Source organism: Pipistrellus kuhlii, unplaced genomic scaffold, assembly GCF_014108245.1.
Source record: "Pipistrellus kuhlii isolate mPipKuh1 unplaced genomic scaffold, mPipKuh1.p scaffold_m20_p_40, whole genome shotgun sequence".
Taxonomy (NCBI): domain Eukaryota; kingdom Metazoa; phylum Chordata; class Mammalia; order Chiroptera; family Vespertilionidae; genus Pipistrellus; species Pipistrellus kuhlii.
Window position 1 is genome coordinate 3,266,588 of NW_023425541.1, and position 21,140 is coordinate 3,287,727.

At 48.5% G+C, this 21,140-nt stretch overlaps 3 protein-coding genes across 6 annotated transcripts; 1 reads left to right on the plus strand and 2 right to left on the minus strand.

The window, feature by feature from the left end:
• Window positions 1-5,590: 5,590 nt before the first annotated feature.
• FOXO4 (forkhead box O4) lies at window positions 5,591-13,004 on the plus strand. Its single transcript, XM_036411531.2, has 3 exons — window positions 5,591-6,798; window positions 10,200-11,259; window positions 11,566-13,004. Exons 1-3 carry the CDS (start codon window positions 6,346-6,348, stop codon window positions 11,571-11,573), a joined length of 1,521 nt encoding a protein of 506 aa, XP_036267424.1. The 5' UTR covers window positions 5,591-6,345; the 3' UTR covers window positions 11,574-13,004.
• A 261-nt stretch (window positions 13,005-13,265) lies between these two features.
• CUNHXorf65 (chromosome unknown CXorf65 homolog) lies at window positions 13,266-15,591 on the minus strand. Its single transcript, XM_045571893.1, is given in 6 exon segments — window positions 13,266-13,542; window positions 13,984-14,090; window positions 14,507-14,575; window positions 14,901-15,035; window positions 15,237-15,408; window positions 15,410-15,591. Coding segments are annotated over 6 exon segments (654 nt in total). The 5' UTR covers window positions 15,467-15,591; the 3' UTR covers window positions 13,266-13,428.
• A 426-nt stretch (window positions 15,592-16,017) lies between these two features.
• IL2RG (interleukin 2 receptor subunit gamma) lies at window positions 16,018-20,367 on the minus strand. 4 transcript variants are annotated; one of them, XM_036411538.2, is made up of 8 exons: window positions 20,154-20,367; window positions 19,857-20,006; window positions 19,455-19,636; window positions 19,098-19,237; window positions 18,303-18,465; window positions 17,414-17,519; window positions 17,081-17,150; window positions 16,018-16,742 (listed from the first exon to the last, which is right to left on the minus strand). In XM_036411538.2, exons 1-8 carry the CDS (start codon window positions 20,285-20,287, stop codon window positions 16,557-16,559), a joined length of 1,131 nt encoding a protein of 376 aa, XP_036267431.1. In that variant the 5' UTR covers window positions 20,288-20,367; the 3' UTR covers window positions 16,018-16,556. The 4 variants fall into 4 exon arrangements, with proteins under 4 accessions (XP_036267431.1, XP_036267428.1, XP_036267429.1 ...); XM_036411535.2 differs by having other exon boundaries at window positions 19,857-19,950; window positions 20,149-20,366; XM_036411536.1 differs by having other exon boundaries at window positions 19,857-19,950; window positions 20,173-20,365.
• Window positions 20,368-21,140: the final 773 nt, after the last annotated feature.

Genomic DNA, 21,140 nt, shown 5'->3' on the forward strand with positions numbered 1-21,140 from the left:
CAGTTGAGATCATAAACTCTGGGATTAAAACTGAGGAAAAAAAAAAAAAAAAGCCTGTGTTCTCCCTTTCCCCCATGTTCTGCTATATCTGTTCATAATTTATGACAGTGGCTTGGAGGGGGCCTCTTGTTAGTCCTCTTTACTACTAGTGTCTCTTCTATTTTCTTTTCTTTTTAAATACATTTTATTAATTTCAAAGAGGAAGGGAGAGGGAGAGAGAAATAGAAACATCAATGATGAGAGGGAATCATTGACCAGCTGCATCCTGCATAGCCCCCTACCTGGGATCAAGCCCACAACCCAGGCATGTGCCCTTGACCGGGCCGGGACCGGTTTGGCTCAATGGATAGAGCGTCATCGTGGGAACTGTAAGGTCCCGGGTTCGATTCTGGTCAAGGGCATGTACCTTGGTTGCGGGTATATCGCCAGTAGGGGGTGTGCAAGAGGCAGCTAATCGATGACTCTCATCGATGTTTCTAACTCTCTATCTCTCTCCCTTCCTCTCTGTACAAAATCAATAAAAATATATATTAAAAAAAAATGCCACTGTGATGCATAATTAAAAAAAAAAAAAAAGAATTGAACCCGGGACCCCTCAGTCTACAGGCCAACAATCTATCCACTGATCCAAACAGGCTCTTCTATTTTCTAAAGCCAGCTTGCTAACTCTTTCTTTCAACTAATGTATGTTCCAACACTCCCACAGTAATAAGATGGATAACCCTGACCTCTCTAGATGCATGCTTTCAAGTCGTAGTGTTCCACCAGTCCTTTAGCTCACCCTCCTGAATCATCTGGTCCTATGGTTTATGGTAATTATTATCTGTCCAGAGTTTCAAGGTATATTCTCATCTTAACAGTAAAAGCTCAATAACCATTTGTTCATGGATTCCAGAGTTTATAATCTAGTTGGGGAAACAATATGTCCTCATGAAATAGAAAGCCATGTAACCACAAGCACAAAATTAAAGAATAAAAACGGAGTTCATAGCCGAGACCGGTTTGGCTCAATGGATAGAGCGTCGGCTTGGGGACTGAAGGGCCCTGGTTCGATTCCGGTCAAGGGCATGTACCTTGGTTGCGGGCATATCCCCAGTAGGGGGTGTGCAAGAGGCAGCTGATCGATGACTCTCTCTCATCGATGTTTCTAACTCTCTATCTCTCTCCCTTCCTCTCTGTACAAAATCAATAAAATATATATATATTTAAAAAAAAAAACAAAAAAAAAAAAAAAAAAAAAACGGAGTTCATAGAGGTTTAGGAGGTGCAAAGAAGGTAAATGATCTGTCAGGTTGAACTAGTCAGAAAAAGTTTCCAAGACCACGTTAAGTTTTGAGCTTTGAATTGGAAATTTAAGGAGGTGATGGACATGAGTTGGTGGAAAGATGTGCCCTTTCAAACAAATGCACAAAGGGAGACAATGCAAGATATAACTCAAGCCAGGACAGGTGCCCGACCCACCCTGTCATTTCCCTGTCTCAGCAGCTCTGCACGATCTGCCACCACACCTGTTTCAGTTACAAGAGAGCTCCTTGTGACCTAGTACCCATCAGGCCCTCTCTTCTATCAAATTCACCACTCAAGCAGCACTTACCAAGTGACTCCAGACAGGAGGAAGAGGCATAGATATGAAATGTTTGCCAAGCACTGTGAACAACTATGTCCTGTCTCTTCAGTTTGGACCTCAGGTAGTAGTAATACATGATCTTTTCTATGTCCTCTCCATGGCAGAGGGAAAACAAATGTATGTTGGAGTAGAGCAGGGATGGGAAACCTTTTTTCTGCCAAGGGCCATTTGGATACTTATAACATCACTTCTGAGCCATACAAAATTATCAACTTGAAAATTAGCCTGCTATGTTTGGTCAAACATTTAATTAACTCATCCCTAAGGCCTTGGCAGGGCCAGACCAAATGATTTTGCAGGCCTTATAGGGATGTTTCCCACCATGAAGCAGAAGGAAGCAGGACTATGTAGAACCAAGATGGTTATGTTACCATGATCAGACTAATATCACTTTGAAGGCTCATGTGCTGCCACCTCTGGAAAATCCTGGGTTGTATGGAAATCCTTCCTGACATAAGGAAAGCCGGTCACCACAGAGCAGCATATGCTAAGAAATACTGCAAATGGCACTGTACACACAAGTTGAATTTACAGACCCTACCCTTAGGAGCTTGCTAACAGAAAAATTGGGGCTTGGACAAGCAGAATATATATAAGATACATTTTTGATGCACTTATCAAAAAACAGTCATGTATAGAAAAGGAACCCTTGTGCACTGCTGGTGGGAATGCAGACTGGTGCAGCCACTGTGGAAAACAGTATGGAGTTTCCTCAAAAAATTAAAAATGAAACTCACATCTGACCCAGTAATCCCACTTCTAGGAATATATCCCAAGAAATCAGAAACACCAGTCACAAAGGATATATGCACCCCTATGTTCATAGCAGCACAATTTACAATAGCTAGGATTTGGAAACAGCTTATCAGCAGATGAGTGGATTAAAAAACTCTGGTATACATCTATACAATGGAATACTACACTACTGTAAAAAAAAAAAAAAAAAAAGAAGGAACTCTTACCATTTGCAATGGCATGGATGGACCTGCAGAGCATTATGCTAAGCGAAATAAGCCAATCAGAGAAAGATAAATATCACATGATCTCACTCATTTGTGGAATATAATGGACAACATAAACTGATGAACAAAAATAGAGTCAGAGATACTAGTCGAAGCACTGAATAGATCGTCCAAGCTAAGAGCGAAGGTGGTTGGTGGGGGAGGGGGGACACATCAACCAAAGGACTTGTATGCATGCATATGAGCATAAATAATGGACACAGACAGTAGGGGGGTGAAGGCATGTGCTGGGGGGGGGGGGGAGTGGCCAGGGAGAGATCAATGGCGGGAGTGGGGAGAGGAGACTTACTGTAACACTTTAAACAATAAAGAACTGTCAGTCTCATATTACCAGTAATAATAATAATAATAATAAAAGTAATCAAGCCCTAGCTGGTTTGGCTCAGTGTATAGAGTGTCAGCCTGCGGACTGAAGGGTCCCGGGTTTGATACCGGTCAAGGGCACATGCCCAGGTTGCGGGCTCGATCCCCTGTGGGGGCATGCAGGAGGCAGTCAATCAATGATTCTCATCAATGACGTTTCTATCTCTCTCCGTCTTCCTTCCTCTCTGAAATCAATAAAAAAAATTTTTTTAATTAAAATTTTAAAAAGTAGTCAAATCTACAAGTGCAATGTCATTCAACTTCTGATCGCATTTGCTCTAACAACACTTACTGAATGTCTACTAGGTGGAAAGGAAAGGTAGAAAGGAGGAGAGCGTTTCCCAGGAAATAGTGTAAAATTCTGACTGGCTGTGACTTAGCCCAGTGAAAGATGAATCAAAAAAGGTGGATTTTAAGAGACCTGTATGCCTTGTTAGGGAGTTTGAACTTTATCATATACACAATGGAAAAATCAAAGAACATTTTAAGTGATATGGTCCCAGTTCTCCCTCCTAGCTGTGTGTCTTTGGGCAAGTCACTAAATCTCTTAATATTAGTGTCTTCATTTACAAAGTGAGGATAATAGTGGTACCTATCTCTCAGGGTTGATTTGAGGAGTGTATGTAAAGCAATCAGCACAGCACCTGGTACATAATAAGAGCTCCATACATTTTAGCTTTTATTACCAGGAAAGTTTCTTAGAAAGATAACTTCATTGGCAGCACCAAACATATACTCTAATGATGATGTCAAAAAGTCCTATTAAGATGACATTGCAATTTAATTCAGTGATAAGGTCTTGAAAGGCGATTTGGATGTGGGAAGCTAGGAAGGTGAAAAGGTGAGAGGTAAGTTTAGCTTGAGAGACTGGGTAGATCAGGATAACTGTCCAAGTAGAGTATATGGGGCATTATCCAAGGCATCCCTTGAGATAAATTTTAACCGTGCACGTGTTCAGACATTAAGTAGTTGCTAGTGAAGAAACTACTCTAAGCAAGCAGGACCAAGGGTAGGCATTATTACTTGACCTTATATTAATACTAGAGGCATGGTGCATGAAAATTCATGCAATGGGGGGGGGGGGTCCCTCAGCATGACCTGCCCCCTCTCACAGTCTGGGAACCCTCAGGGGCTGGAGGCAACCCGGCAATCAGGGGAAGATGGCACCCCCATCATACCTCTGCTGCTGCCACTGCCGACAGCACAAGCCTTAGCCTGCCCTGGTTACCTGAGCCTCGGGCAGCCCTGGACAGCTGGGCAGCCACCAACCGAGGCTTGCCTGTGCCTCAGGCTGGTCCAGGAAGCTGGGGGGGGGGGGGGGGGAGGGGACTGGGTGCCACCATCTTGAGGATGTGGGTGCTGCCATCTTTGAGGGTGGGACAGCAATTAGCATATTCCCTCTTTATTAGATAGGAGAGTTAAGACTGCCTGAGGAATTACAGCAAACAAATATATGCAGTTGCAAATCACAAAGCATTTTATTACTCACACAAATTCCTGGTGCCGTGGGTACAGGCCTAACGGGGGTCCCCAAAGCATGGCTTCCTCTGAAGGTAGCTGCGGCACCATCTGATGGCTGGCAAAAACCAGGTCGGCTTTTACCACCAGAGACCTCCTCGACTCTTTAATCGTGGCTAGATCAAGGATATTAGCCATCATTTGGCATGGAGCAGGAGGCAGAGCAAGTGCAGACTGTCAGTCGATTCATCGTCTCTGGTTTGGGTCCCCATTATATAGCCAGGTTGTTTACCCACGGCAGTCCAGGTGCTTATCAATTAGAGTGCAAAACAAGTTTCTATCAATGTGCCACAGGCATAAACTTAAAACATGTTTTCGACCAAAGTATAATAAGTTCAAACCAAGTCCTTATCTATGGGGTACACTCTTCTAAGTTACTTCTTAATGTTTTTCCAGAAATGTTCAAAACATCACACAGGTGTTTATCACACTAAGCTTCACTCAAATATTTTTCTGCTATGACGATAACCATTAACCAGATTTAGAGATAAGGGTAGCCAGGGTATAAGAGTCTAGGTGCAGAAACAGATAAATGAGTTCAGTTTGGGACCTGTTGGATGAGAAGTGAAGCTGCCAAAAATGGGAACCTGGAGGATATCAACATTAACGGGGAGGCCAGAAGAGCCAATGGAGAAAACTGGTCAGAGACCATAATATCAGTATGAAGGGGGATTAGGAGGGATAAGGGAGACATTATCATCAGCTAACCTTTCGGTTACGTTACATAAGCCCGTCACCCAATTCCCCAACAGGCGTTAACATCTGCTTCCTAATCCGTTCTTAGCTTCTTGCTTCTCAGTTTTCTGCCTCTCAGCATTTTTTCCTTTTGCCCTTTCTTAACTGAAAGAAGGAAAAGTCTAGCATCTCTCAACACGGTCCCCTAGGTGACCCCGAATCACAAGGAAAGGGCTGGAAAGAGGGTAAAAAAAATTTTTTTTTCTAGAAAAGAAAGAGTCCGCAACCACCTTCCCATAAGGTCCCACTTCCAGATATCCTGCCACGCCGCTCTACTGCCACCCTTATCTGCTCTTGGACGCGAGGCACGACGGGAAATGCAGTCCTCAAGTCCGTGCAGGGTGGCACGACTGAAGAACTCGGTTTCCCAACTGGCGCTTTAGGTGCATGCGCAGATGGCTGCTCCGGCGAGTGGTAAACAGAGACGTCAGGCTGGGGCTGCAGCTCGGAGCAAAACAAAAGGGAAACCCGGGGGGGTGGGGGGGTGGGAGGGTTGGTAAGGTAATTGGTTCTGGAATAAGAGGCTGGGACCAAGGGGGATGTAGACTGTCTTAAGAGTGGAGGGAAGGGAAGAGAGAGTGGAGGGAGAGTCCGGGGAGGGGCAAGTGACGCGGGAGCGGGGCGGGGGGAGGCAGTGATCAGGGTGGAGAAAATTTGGGAGGAGTGTGTGCGTGTGGAGGGGCGGGGGGTGGGCAGCAACTTAAAAGGGGGTGGGAACTGCAGCTAAAGAGACGTTCGCTGATGGGAGCGCAACGTTTGAGGGGCTACGGAGCCTCAGGTTTAAAAGACCAGGAAGCTGAGAGAGATTTGAGAAAAAGTGTTCGCTAGGTGGAGAGTACAGGTGGTGTCTCGGAAAGAGCCCCGAGACTGCAGGCTGTAGTCCTGAAGAGAATCAGAGTTGTGTGGAAGGGACAGCCTGGGGAGCTAGGGTCCGGGGGCGAGCGGGGGGAGTTCGAGACTTTCCGAGGACTGGCAGGAATGTGCCTCCTGGCCCTGGGTGCTCCCCCCCTGGGGGGAGGCATCGTGAGGGACTGTGGCAGGCTGCTCTGAACGCTGAGCGACAGAGGTCCAGCTCCACGTATGGATCCAGAGAATGAGAATTCAGCCACAGAGGCTGCCGCGATCATAGACCTCGATCCCGACTTCGAACCCCAGAGCCGTCCCCGCTCCTGCACCTGGCCCCTTCCCCGACCAGAGCTTGCTACTCAGCCGCCCGAGCCGCCCGAGGTGGATCCAGGTCTGGGAGAGAAGGTACACACGGAGGGGCCAACAGAGCCAATCCTGTTGCCCCCCCGGCTCCCAGAGCCGGCAGGGGGCCCCCAGCCCGGGATCCTGGGGGCTGTCACAGGTCCTCGGAAGGGAGGCTCCCGCCGGAATGCCTGGGGAAACCAGTCCTATGCAGAGCTCATCAGCCAGGCCATTGAAAGTGCCCCGGAGAAGCGACTGACACTCGCCCAGATCTATGAGTGGATGGTCCGCACTGTGCCCTACTTCAAGGACAAGGGTGACAGCAACAGCTCAGCAGGATGGAAGGTAACTCTGATCCCCTTACCCCCCTCCCAATACCATCTGCCCCTGGGCCCCCTACCTCCTTACTGCTATTCTGGGACCCCCTTTTACTCATCCCCACCCCAGAGATCCATCTTCAATAGTAAATTAGACAAACATTTACTTAGGACATAGTATATGCATGATCAGATGATTAATAAGACACTGTCTTTGCCCCGGAGAAAATTGAATTCTCTGCTCACTGTTCAACACTCCCAGCACAAGTGTTGGCTCGGGCTGCCCCAAATACTTATTTATTCCCACAGAGAAGTCTTTATCCTATGTACTGCAGGAGCTGTGTGGGTTCTCCACATAAACCTAGCCTTCCCTCTGTCCCCACCTCCCACCCCAACACCTTTTCTCCCATTCCTGTGGGATTACTTGGATTCCCTGCTTGTCTCCCAGCACCTCAGTGTGGAGGTTCTGTTCTAGAACTCCTCTACCCAAGAAGACGGAGTGAAGTTGGCAAAAGGTAAAAAGGGTGGTATTCATGGGGTAAGGTAGCTGACCTTATCCACTAAGAAAAAAAGGACTGTGAACTGCTGCCTGTCTCAATTTACTTGATAATGCCAATAAATTCTTCCTAGTAAGGGACTATACAAGTTGGGTGGTGGGGGTGGGGGGGTTGATTCATGAAGGAAAAAAAAGAGAGAGAGGGCTGTGACTTTAGAGCACAAGATCAGCCATTCCTTTGGCTTTCCATGAAGCAACTGTGAGGAAAGATCTCGATAGATGCTCTGAAAACTTGTCTTGAGAAATACGGGGTCGGGGAGCTTCAGCCCCTATTAATGTTTTGTACGCCCATACGTGGTAAAGTCAGCATACAAGGAAGTATAGAGGGTTGAAAGAAGAGAGTCTTTCCTTAGGTATAAGAGATTGCGGGATCAGATCTGCAGTAGCTCTAAGGGTTCAGTAGGACAGAAATGGGACAGCTGACTGAGACCCTTGGCACTAGTTCTGGGTAGACTGCCACACCACAGCCTCAGCTCATAAAGAGCTCCCCTCCTTGGATCTAGCCTACACAGCTGTTTTTCTTTTCTCTTAGGTTCATTTTTCAGGGTAGAAGAAATAACCATGAGTTATTAGTTATGCCGTGGGAGTGTGGTCCATCCTTGTAATTTACACTTATACAGGGCTTTTAGTTTACAAAGTGGTTTTTTAAATTTTTTTATTTTATTAACCTTCACAGCAATTCTGAGATTCCACATTTCACATATTAGGAAACTAAGGTTTAGAAAGATTTGGAAATTCCCTAATATCAGTAGAATAAGGTCTTGAACTCAGATCTAACTCTAAATCATATGTTCTTGCTGCTAGTCCATGCTGCCAAATTCTCTTCATTGCAATGATGGCAAAGCCAAATCACACTGAGCCTGGGGCCTCAAGTCCCCAGTCCCCACCTCCAACCCTACTCCAAGGGGACCTTAGGCCTGAACTGGCTTAACTGATGACTTGCCCAGGTTACTACCACCCCACTAGGGGGCGGCACCCACTTAGAACAAGAAAGCTTAGTGGAGGTGACTTGGGGAGCAATTTGCAGTAACCCCCTTCCAACAGGTAAGAATAATAGGCTCTTAGGGAGCTGACCTCTCTAGGTAGGTAGCTGTACAATGTGATGTACTAGTTCCAAGACCTAAAGAGGAGGGGATGAAGAATCGGGTCCTATATAGTAGGGAAAGGAAAGGGTCTTCTCAGTAGACCCGGAGTTAGAGGCTGAAATGAGGAGAAATCATGGCGCCACAAGTCACTCAGTTACTAAGAGCAGAGCTTGGATGGACAAGTGTGTAGCCAGAGTAGTTGAAGTGGCATTACTCTAGGGTCTCAGAGAGACAAGAAGTTCTTTAGCTGAATAGCCCTGAAACAAGAAACTACTTAAGCATCTTTCTCCAGGCAAAGGGTCTCCTTATCTAAAGCAGTCTGAAACACACGAAGTGATTTCTCACTAGTCTCAGCCTCCTAGTTGCTCCAAGCCCTTCTGGGCTTCTCCTGAGTTTCTAAATATTGAAGAGCTTCATGTGGGAGGTCAAATCTCCCTAAGGTCTGAGATCTTAATACACACATTCCTGAGGAGAAGTTGGGGGAAAGAGGTAAGAAAGAGAAGGGAGCTTGGGGAAGCACAAAAGGATGGCTTACCAACCTGAGGCAACCAGTAGAAGTAAGCTGCTCTAGGGGCTTAAGAATCTGCCAATTTCCATTCCCTGGGCACCTGGGGGGAAAAACACAAAACTTATCTCTAGCGGAATATCAGCAGAGAGAGAGAGAAAGGGAGAACATGTAGCTTCTAATAACCAAGGCACTCAACAACCAACAGAGCCTTAAGGGGAGCTTTGCCATCACCTGGGGGCTACCCACTGATCAGGCAAGAAATGATTGATTCTGTACCAGGAGGCTGAGTATGTACTGAGACCTTGGCAGTGAGGGGGAGGGGCACTACTGACGGGGTGCTGCCTGACTAGATGACATGATCTGTGTCCTGGGCGCTTACACTTTATGAGACTAATTCTGTGAAACTGTAAAGAACACAGTTGGTCAAAATTGTATGGAAGAGATTTAAAATACTCTGTGAGAAACTGGGCAGCAGAAGTCAAGCAGTCACTGTATAAAAGAGAGGAGACTTAGGCTTGGACTGGATGAACCAGTAGAATTTAGAGGGGAGCACTTTCCCAGGAGGAGAGAGGAGTGTACCTTATGTATTTGAAGTACAGTGAGAAGCATGGCCCAGATATAGTTGAGGGTGTGTGTCTGTGAATCGGGAGAAATCAGAAACAAGGAATCTTCAAATCCTCTGGAGAGCTGGGGCCCAAATGCCCCCATGGGGAGTGGAGCGCCAGCTGTGCTGAGATTCCAGCCCCTTAGCCTGATGAGAGAACTGGCTCAGGACAGGGTGGGTCAGTCCTGGGCTGATGTTGCGCCACTATCCTGTAAACTCCACCCAAGCCTGCACTCAAGGAAAGGGGTGGAGCTGTGGAATGCTCTTTCCCATCTGAGCCTAGTTCTTGCTGCACCAGGAGTGTCTCTCCCTGGTTTCCTCCAGCCCCAGACAGCCCCCCACCCCCCGCCAGAGACTTGAGAGGAGTTTAATGCTCTGAGCTTTTCTAGGGTGGGTGCCCTTCCCTCTGCAGTAGGTTGTTAATCAGATTGTCTCTGGTGCCCCTGTGCAGAGAAGTCTGGAGCTGAGGCTGAGCAGCTTGTCTTCTGGGTGGGAACTGTGTGTGGTCTCCTCCCCAACCCCCTCCCCCATCTTTGCCTGTTCTCCCCCTGTATTTGACTAGCTTTGAGTATCCATGTGCAGCTGTGTCCCAGAATCCTTTTAAACTGGACTGTGTGCCACTGACCTTCCCTACACACCACTCATACCCCTTTCCTGCTGCCTGTGTCCTCTCCAGAACTCGATCCGCCACAACCTGTCCCTGCACAGCAAGTTCATCAAGGTTCACAATGAGGCTACCGGCAAGAGCTCTTGGTGGATGCTGAACCCCGAGGGAGGCAAGAGCGGCAAGGCACCACGCCGCAGGGCAGCCTCCATGGATAGCAGCAGCAAGCTGCTCCGGGGCCGCAGCAAGGCACCCAAGAAGAAACCAGTTGTGTTGCCAGCTCCACCCGAAGGTGCCACTCCAAAGAGCCCTGTTGGCCACTTTGCCAAGTGGTCAGGCAGCCCTTGCCCTCGAAACCGCGAGGAAGCTGATGTGTGGACCACCTTCCGTCCACGAAGCAGTTCAAATGCCAGCACTGTCAGTACCCGGCTCTCTCCGCTGGGGCCGGAGTCTGAGGTGCTGGCAGGAGAGGAAATGCCAGCCTCGGTCAGCGGCTATGCAGGGGGTGTCCCTCCCACCCTGAAGGAAGATCTAGAGCTGTTAGATGGGCTCAATATAACATCTTCCCATTCCCTGCTATCTCGGAGTAGTCTCTCTGGCTTCTCTTTGCAGCATCCTGGGGTTACGGGCCCCTTACACGCATACAGCACCTCCCTCTTCAGCCCAGCAGAGGGGCCCCTGTCAGCAGGAGAAGGGTGCTTCTCAAGCTCCCAGTCTCTGGAGGCCCTGCTCACCTCTGATACACCACCACCCGCTGCCAGCGTCCTCATGACCCAGGTAGATCCCATTTTGTCGCAGGCTCCCACGCTTCTGTTGTTGGGAGGCATACCTTCCTCCAGTAAGGTAGCCACAGGAATTGGCCTGTGTCCCAAGCCTCCAGAGGCTCCGGGCCCCAGCGGTCTGATTCCCCCTCTTCCGATGATAGCACCGCCTCCAGTCATGGTGGGTGCTCCCATCCCCAAGACCCTGGGGACTCCTATGCTTACACCCTCTACTGAAGCTACAAGCCAAGCCAGAATGCCTCAGGATCTCGATCTTGATATGTATCTGGAGAACCTGGAGTGTGACATGGATAACATCATCAGTGACCTCATGGATGGGGAAGAGGGACTGGACTTCAACTTCGAGCCAGGTACTGCTCACAACCTACGCCTACTCCTAGGTGCCGAGTTACTTCCACAATCTGAGCAAGGGAGAGGGAGATTAGAACAGGGGGTAGGTGGAGCTCCTGGGGAATTGGAGGGAGGATGTTGTATTAGAGTGGCAGAATCTCTAGATGGGACTTCCAGGCCCCTCAGCAGTGCTCACCCCTACCACATAGCACAGGAGTGGTGGGAGACGGGCTGTCTCTGTTTACCTTGTTGTGGATCATGATGGTGGAATGTGCTCATGCCCCAGATGAGCCTCTTACCTTGTCTTTCATTTTTTCTTCCCACAGATCTCTGAGCCATTGCTGGAAGCTTTGTCCCCTGCTTCAGAGGTGGAGTTAGGGGTGCCCGTATCCACTTTTTATCCTTGGCCCCACACCAGGAATTTGGAGCCCTGATTTGGAGCTAGGGTGGGGTCTACTCACACAGGGGTTGAGGAAATTATAAAGATAAAGCTGCCCAATATGGGAACTATGGGGGGAGGGAAAAGGAGGGGTTTTTTTCTCACTGTGCCAATTAGGGGGTAAGGCACCTTCTTGGGAGCCATCCTTGGCTCCCCCTATTCCCACCCCCTAGGTTTTGTAGCAGGGGCGGGCTATGCTGTTGGAAATATGAAGTCACCAGTGGCCTTACCCCTGCCTTTGGGAGCAGGATTTTTTGTAGTGTCTTATCTGAGTTGGTTCAGGCTAGGTTGAGCCTGGGGTTTTTATGCAGTGGCCTCTTCGGCCTTTGGGGGGGAGTAGTTAGGACCTGGGAGGGCCAAGGTCTCAGCACTAGAGTGGCTCACCAGGCCAAATGACCCTTAGGGGGACTTCAGATAACAGAAAGGCTTTATATAAACTTTAAAGATCTATAAACACAAATATAGAGGGTTTTTTTTAACAGTGGCAAGGTGCTAGTGATGAAGAATGCTTTTTTTTTTTTTCTTAAGGCTTTGTCATTGTGACATGTTGAAAACACTACAGACATTACTTGGGGAAACATGGGGAAGGGGTACACCAGCAGGAGAGCAGCAGTGGGAAGCAGTACTGAGCAAGGGGAATCACTCCCATGTAGACCAGGTCTAGAACATGGTCGGTGCAAAAATATCTCAGGCTTTCCCTAACGAAAAAGCTAAGCCAGCTCCCCACCCCCACCCCACCCCACATTCTACCACTTTGTGCCTAGGAGTGTGTGGTGTTGGGATGCAGCCACACTCTCCGTGACCCACTGTGGGTTAGTGCTACAGTGGGAGAGTACATTGAAGGCCTGGAATTAGTTTGTGGCCTGGGAAGGGGGGCCGGAGGGGGAAGAGAAGGAGGGAAGGATTTAGGGTGGTAAAGTTAGGCACAGAGACCTCCCTGTTCAAGGCCCCTGACAGCTGTTGCTGCCCTTCTTTCCCTTGCCTGACTACAGGGGTTATGTGGAAGTGTGTGTGGTGGCAGGCAGGAGGAGGGGTGGAACAGGGAAGGGGGAGCTGGGAAGCTTGGCTGAGGGTCTGGGAAATGAGCAGGGATGTAGGGGAATGTGGATCAGGTTTACCACCACCTGCCAGGGAGGCCATCTGGGGCTCCTCCACCCCAGCCCCCAAGCAGCCCCTCCCCCAGTCCCCTTTGCATTGTTCCCTCCCCCACCCCTGCTGTGGGTTCCCATCATTTCCTGTGTCAGCGCTTGGCTTACCCAGATTGTATCATGTGCTAGATTGGAGTGGGGAAGTGTGTCAAATCAATAAATAAATAAATTCAATAAATGACTATAACCAGCTCTGGTTTCTGCTGCCTGTTGCCCCCCTCAGACAAAGGAGAGGGAGAGGGGAAAGCAATGGTTTGGGGACTGTCCAGAAACTGAGAGGTGGGGGTGGGAGAATTTCGGTTGGGGGAGAGGGGGTGTGGGGGAGGGGGGGAGGGAAGTGGCCCATCAGCAACCTAACCCGAGCAGGCTGTGATAGGCGTCCTCTGGTAGTCCTGGCTGAAAAGGGCTCATTGACTAGACTTCAGAGTCTTTCCTCACCACCACCCAAGTGCATACCCCAGCCTTCCTGCTCACCCTCAGAGGCTCCATGCTGCCTGGGGCATACTTAAGCCTCCCTGCAGGTACTGGGAGGAGTCTCTTAAAAAAGGAACCTCACATTAAACGCCAGTAATTTCATACCTAGTGTTTCTGCTCTCACATGGTCACTTTATTTTTTTAGTCTGCTGTTTTCCCTTCTTACTGAGTAAGCCTGCCTTGGTCTTTTGGGACGGACTCTTTCGAGGGAGCTTGCGACTCTTGTCATCACCTGATTTGGACTGGAAAGGAAAAGGGTCAGTTAGATAAAGAAGTTCAGTTCGGAAGGAAATCTTGTACAAACTAGGCCACGGGCAGGACAAAAGAGGTGGAAGGCAGGTCTTGGCCATGGATGTTGGATTTGGAAAGGAAATTTAGCCCTAACTGGTTTGGCTCAGTGGATAGAGCATTGGCCTGCAGACTGAAGGGTTCCAGGTTCAATCCCAGTCAAGGGCACATGCTGTGGGCTTGGTCCCTGGCGGGGGTGGGGGTGGGGGGTTGGGGGGGTGTAGGTGCAGGAGGCAGCCAATCAATGATTCTCTTTCATCTCTCCTCTCCCTTTCTGAAATAAATAAAAAAAAATTTTTTTTTAAGAAATTTATCCCAGAGGGCCATGGTGGAGAGCCTTGTTGGCTGGTGGGGATAGAGGGGTGCAGGGACAGAGCAGATTTGGGGAATCTTACTGGAAGGCTCACAGAAGAATCAATTTTAACGGCTTTCTTGGCTTCTTGGAGTCTAAGCATTTTCAGTCTGCTCTTCTCCAGCATGTCACATTGTGTGCGCAAGGCGTCTAGAAACCAGGAAAAGGCACCCCTACTTCTGACTAGATACTTTACCTACCCATCCCATCCATCCCATCATTCAAATGATCATTTGGAGCAACCCAACCTAAAGTTAGTGTGAAGAGTGATCTGAAGGTGCCTAAGCTCCAAGAGAAAAGGATGAAGAGAAAGATAGAAATGAAGGGTGGTGATAGGGAGATATACTGAGGAGATGGCTGCGAAATGGGGAGAAGGGTGAATAGCACATGCACACTCCACCTGGTTTGAGCTAAGTATCCCTTCTAAAGTGGATCTAGATCCTATTCCCCTTTTCCTAGGATACTGTGATCGTACTTGCTGCATGACACCAGTCCCACCCTATATTCTCCATCACCAGCTATGTGCAGTACTCTCCAAGTTCCTACTTTCTTCACATGCTTCTTACCAAGTAGTGTGTGATCTGGAGTCTTCAGGAGGGGCACAAAGGCTAGGTAGGCATTCGCAAGTTGAGTTCCTGTAAATACAGCAGTGTGCTATCCCCAGCCTCTGTTATCCAGTCTCCACCCTTCCAAAGCCCAAGATTGTAGGACCCTAACACTCAACACTATCTTGAGCTGGTTTACCTTATTTCCTCCTCTCAGATCCATCCCTAGAATAAGGGGGGGCGGGGGAGGTATGATATATGTGAACCTAACCTATTGTCACAGGCAATGACCGTCCTGGGCTGATTAGAGATAGTCAATTGGATCTGGATGAGGGCATCCTATTTTAAGGACAAGTTCTACAATCCATCCTGAGAGCCTTGTTCTATCTCTGGGGAATGCCCCCCAAGCCTCTACCTGGTGTCCCACGTGCCACCTTACAAACGTAGTAGGTGCTTCGAGGTGTAAGGAATTTGCTGGCATAGTCTCCAGGGATCTTCATCAGGAAAAACAACTTCATTGTTCCCGTTTCATCACACAAATCAATGGTGTCTGGAGGGAGGCCAGAGGGGCAATTGGGGCAGCTCAGGAAGTAGAATAAGGGCAAAAGGGACCAATGATCCCATCCAAAATAGGTTGGAAGAAGCTGTAGGGAATCAAGGAGCTCTCTTCTTGCCAGAAGGAGGCCTTGGAGGCCAGAAATGACCACTACTTTTAACCTTTGGCCATTAGACCCCTTCCCAAACTCCTCACCTGTTTTACTCAACCCCACTTTAATGCGGGTGTAATGCAGCAACCGGTGGACAGCACAATTGATACTGGCAAGGAAATTCTGATTATCTAAGAAGAGATGGGATGGGGCGTGTGACCCTTCTCTGGTTATATGTCTCTGTGATCTCCACTGCCCTCAAACCTTCCCAGCCCTACATACAGACTCCAACTCCATGATGCCCCTCACCTCCATGTTTGATGTAGATGAACATACTCTCAAGAGCTCACTCTTCAGAGAGGCCTGATGAGTCATGAAGATGGAGGGTGTTCTGGAGACCTTGGGGGATCCATAGGGACAGGGGTCAGAGGATAGGGAATAGGGGACTAGAGAGGCAGATGGATTACATTGCCTGAGGAAGCCCAGAACAGGCAGACAGGAGAGAGCTATTGGTAGTTGTGGATAACCAACATCGCTAGGGGTGGGGCCTGAAGGGTGGGGCTTGAGGCTGCAGTTGAGGGATTATGAGGTCAGAAGTGGTATGTGTGACAGAAGGTGGAGTAAGGATAAGGGGAGAAGAACCTGGGTGAGGTCTGTAGATTTGTTGGGAATGGAGGCAACATGGTAAATCTAACTAAACTGGACCTCAGAAGGATACCTTAGAGAAAAATTAAGTTTCTGGAAAAGTACTTTTTCTAGTTAATTTGTGGTACAACTGCTTCCACAGCAGGATTCTACTCATTTTCCCTACCATCAGCACTATGCCCCCCATCCTTACTATACCTCACATTTCCCCTGCTCCCTGCCCAAACAACACAGTCATGATGATTATCAACAGAAACTTTATTTATCATTGATTTGGGAACAACTGAAGGGTAGATGGAAAGAAGAAGGTTGGGAGGGAGGGAGAAAGAATTCTAGGAAGAGGAATTTTGGATCGAGGGAGATGACAAACATGTACAGGGCAAATGGGCAATTCCTTTTAAAATATATTTTTAATAGATTTCAGAGAGAATGGGAAAGAGGGATAAAAACATCAATATTGAGAAAGAATAATTGATCGGCTGCCTCCTGCATGCCCCCTACTGGGGATCCAGCCCACAATCTGTGCTTGTGCTCTGACCAGAATCAAACCTTGATCTCCTGGGTCATAGGTCGAAGCTCAACCACTGAGCCACACTGGTTGGGCAATGGGACAATTCTTAAAGAGGAGATATTAAATGAGGGGGCAGTTGTAGGGGCACACAATTCAAAATCAGCCACAGTTGGGGTAGGGGGAGCATTGGGCCTAGGCTGGTTGGATGAGGGGAAGTTAGTACAATTTAGGGCTACAGGACCCTGGGGTTCTGCCAGGGTATCAGGGCTCAGGGCTCAGGTTTCAGGGTGTAACATGGTGGATCCCAGAAGGGACTATGGTGGCTGTAGGGGGAGCCTCCAGGACCCTCCCCTAGAGCAAGGCCTTTTGGGGGAATCTCACTGACGTGGCAGAGCCTTTCGCTGTAGTCTGGCTGCAGGCTCTCCGCCAGTCCCTTAGACACACCACTCCAGGCCTAAAGACAGATATCTCCAGGTCAGGGGTCAATTAGGAGCAGGAAGTAAAAGACCCAAGCTCTGTGCCAAGGGAACTCTCACTTCTGTACCACTATGATTAAGGAAGGGACACACAGATTCCTGGGCTCCCAATATCACTGTTTCCATATGCCTCAACCAATCTGTAATCAGTTTTCTTCTGTGTGTCTCTCTCCATCTGCCCCATCCCCCAATTGGTTGGCCACATCCTGACAGTTAGTGCAAGGCCCCCTTTCCTCCCCTCTGCCCTCCATACTTTGTCTTGCTGCAGGAAGTGGGCAGTTGACAGACTGCAGTCTGCCTATGACCATGTTCTCACCGAAAAGTTCCCGTGGTATTCTGTAACCAGATCCTCCAGGCTCTTGAGGGTAGGAATTCGGGGCATGGTCCTGGGGTAGGGGGAGAAAGAGGGAGCAGGAACACATTGGTGATGCTCTTTTATTGCCCTTTCCTCCCAATTCTGCCATATAGAATAGAGAGATTCTCTGTTCTCTGTGACTGCAGCTTTGTTCTATCACTATGCCCGCTTGGGTGACCCCTCATTCCTTATTGTCCTGCCTTCTTCTTCTATAGACCTTGTAATAAGCCTTTTCTACTATTCCCAGCCACCCCCACCTCTTTTTTTTTTTTTCTGGGATTCCAGAAGTCTCACCGTTCCAGCCAGCAGTACACACAGATGAGGCTAATAATTAATCCCATGGAACCAAGGGGTATGAGCACAGCTTCCAGTGCAAACAATGACGGGGTCTCTATAGAGTCTATGGAGAAGAGGAGAGAAAAAGGGCCCTAATACTTGTCACACCCCTACAACAAGACAACATCGATGGAGCCCCAACTAGGTGCCAGACACTGTGCTAGACACTTTCAGTATAATTAATCCTCACAACTTCTGAGAGAAGGGACCAATTAGTATCTCCATTTTATAGACAAGGAAAGGCAATCGAAGAGGTTAGTGATGTGCCCGAGATCAAAGAGGCAGTAAGTGGCAGAGGCAGGTTTAAACCCAAGATTTGGCTGGTTCCAAAGCCATCTTCACTATGCAGCCTTCCTGGCAATGCTGTGGAGATAGTTTATACATTCTATCTCCTCTTGAGCACTCCTTGGCCTTCTTCTCACTCCATCCCTCTAGTCTAGTGGCCGGCAAACTCATTAATCAACAGAGCCAAATATCAACAGTACAATGATTGAAATTTCTTTTGAGAGCCGAAAGCCGACTTCTGCGCATGGGCCACGAAGTTTCAATTGCACTGTTTGTGTGCTCCCACATGTGGTATTTTGTGGAAGAGCCACACTCAAGGGCCAAAGAGCCGCATGTGGCTCGCGAGCTGCAGTTTGCCAACCACTGCTCTAGTCTAACAGCACATCGACCCAACCCTACACAGAAAAACCCTGCTTTCTGGGGGTTGGAGTTGAACAGTGAGGGGAGATGGGCCACCAAATTTGGGAGCTTACAGATAGGGAGATAGAACAAAAGACACTGGTGCTAGGAAGGTTGGGGTGCTGGACTCTTGGGTCAGGGTGAGGCATTAGGTCCATTTTACCCTTTGAAATATGGCTGCCCCAGTGGATCAGGTGGCTCCATTCACTCCAATGCTGAGCACTGCCACAGAGTGGGTTATGGCGACTCCGAACACGAAACGTGTAGAGTTTCTGCCCATCCACACTAGGCAAGGAGAAACTACGTCTTTGGTCTACTGATTGTTCCTTAGGGAGAAAGAGGGTGAGAGTAAGATGGGTGTCTATAAAAGAAGGGAACATTAAAACTGCTACCCTCTCCCAGCTGGTGTTTCTCAGTGGTTAAGTGTCAACCTATGAACCAAGAGGTCATGGGTTTGATTCCTGGTCATGGCACATGCCCTGGTTGCAGGCTCAAACTCCAGTAGGGAGGATGCAAGAGGCAGCCGATGGATGTTTCTCTCTCTCTATCCCTCTCCCTTCCTCTCTCTACAAAAAAACATAAAAAAACAATAAAAACATTTTTTAAAACTGCTGCCTCTCCCCCCTGTCATCTTCTGGTTCTTCCCAGTCCCTCCCTCCTCTCTTGACTATTCAAGCTACACTGCCCCCTTCACTGACTATAATCTAATGCCTCTCTCCACATCCCCTTAAAGACTTCCTTTGGTTTACTTGTCTGTCTGGTACTGGGAATAGTACAGGTAGGGAAATCCTAAATGACAACTCATTGGTGATAATAGATAGGGAAAGGATTTGGAGGAAGGCAGAGGGTGGTCAGAGGCACCGGAAAGCAAGAACAGGAGATCAAGCCCTCCTGTCTGGTTGAGTCTATCCCCACTTGCTTGGTCTTAGCTGCTACGTTCATATCCCTAGTCACTCACAGTCCAGCTGTGGTCCCGGTCACTCCTGTACTGCACCAGGTGCTCCAAACAGTGGTCCAAGTATGTGTTGCTCCACCTCAGTTCTATCTGGGATTCACTCAGGTTGTGAAGTGTTAGGTTCTTCGGAGCCCAAGGAATCACTGGAGATATGTGTGTGAGTGTGGTCATTCTCCTGGCCTGGACAAGTCAGGATCCTGAAGGTAGTGCTACTGATCCCTCCTCTATTCCCCATCCCAAACCCTCACCACTTCCTTTCTTAGCAGGTATCTTTATGGTGAAAGAACACCATAAAGAACACTGCTCCATATACCCCTATGCCCCACAATATCCCTGGACTCTTGAACCATTTCCAATTACCCAAATCCTGCAGTCTTAGCTCCTTTTTGGTCTTCCTCCTAGGTTCCTGTGGGTCCTGGAGCTGGACAAAGAATGTTTGGTAGAGATTGATTTCCTCTTTTCCCAACCAACAGCCAGAAGTGATCTCTGAAGTGTATAGATAGTGGCCACACTCCTGGATATTATGACCAGAGTTCTTATACCTAGAGAAGGGTTGGAAGGAAGAGGAATGGTGGGGTAAACTTGGGTACTACAGACATCCACAGCCCAGCCTCTTCTCTGAACTGACTTATGACTTACCCCATAGGAAAACAATGGGGAGCCTGGAACGCTGGCCACCCTCTTTTTGGTTCCCATACTGTCTCTCACATCTAGCCCACCTCCTCTTCCTCCCTTATGCTATCCCCTCTTTCTTTCTCATACCAATAGTGCAGAGTCAGGTTGGTGGGCTGAGGCTCAGAGCTGCTGTTCCAAGTGCAATTTATATACTCGACATTGAATACAAAACACTGAACCTCTAGGTTAGAGAGAAAATGAAGTGGGAGAGGGGAAGAGAAGAAATGATAATCAGAAGAAACACCACGAGGCAGGGAACCCTTTCCCTTCCCCCCACCTCCCCACAGTGCTCTTAAATTCTGCCTGCATCCTTGTTATGTTCAGTTGCAGGTTCCAAATTTCTGTATGGCCCCTTCCCACAGCATCCGCTCTCACCAACCCCTTCCAGTCCCAGGTTTCCCACCAGCTGTGATGTCTTCATTCCCAGTGGGCATGAGGACTGTTGGGTTCAGTCCCATCCCCAACAGAGGCAGCTGCAGGAATAACAGGAATCTGAGTGGCAATGGTTGCTTCAACATGGCACTCTTGCTCTTCGTTCCTTGGGTGTACTGTGTCAGGAACCTGGGCCCCTCACCCACTACCCCTCCCCACCCATACATTTCCTTTTGTCATAGCTTCCGGTGGAAAGAACCTTAGAAACCAGGGCTTTACAGAGGGTGTGGCAAAAGTGTGCTGTGACACAGGCTAAATCTTCTGGGAGATTTGGTGTTGATCTAATCCAGGCGTCCTCAAACTTTTTAAAGTGGGGGCCAGATCACGGTCCCTCAGAGAGCTGGAGGGCCGGACTACATGAACTACTAATTCCTACTGTAACACCTCGGCTGCGCTCACTGCCCAAAAAACCTGGCAGGCCGGATCAGACTCCTCTGCGGGCCGCATGTGGCCCGCGGGCCGTAGTTTGAAGACGCCTGGTAGGTGTAACACCACCGGGCTATGAAGTGGTGTTAAGTGGGCTGGGTTTACAGTATTGTCACAAACTCAAGAATCCTTAGACCACCTAGATCCTGATAAGGATCTTATTTCCACCACCACTACCATTCCCAACTGCCTTCTCATTGAAATAATTTTATCCTATATGGTAGAGGGTCTGAACCTCTTTCCCACCCTACGCCGTGCTCCTTCTTTGGCTCAGCCACCCTGAATCCACTGTCAAAGCTCTACTGTCTTGGCTGGATGGAAAATACAGTCTTGACTCCTGTGGGCACATACCGTGTTTCCCCGAAAATAAGACATCCTCCGAAAATAATACCTACTTACAGGTTTCCTTCTGAGTGAAATATAAGGCATCCCACTGAAAATAAGACACACACCCCCAGGCTAAACATGAGAGATTTGGTTCACAGTTTCTGAAAGAAATGGAGTCACAAGAAA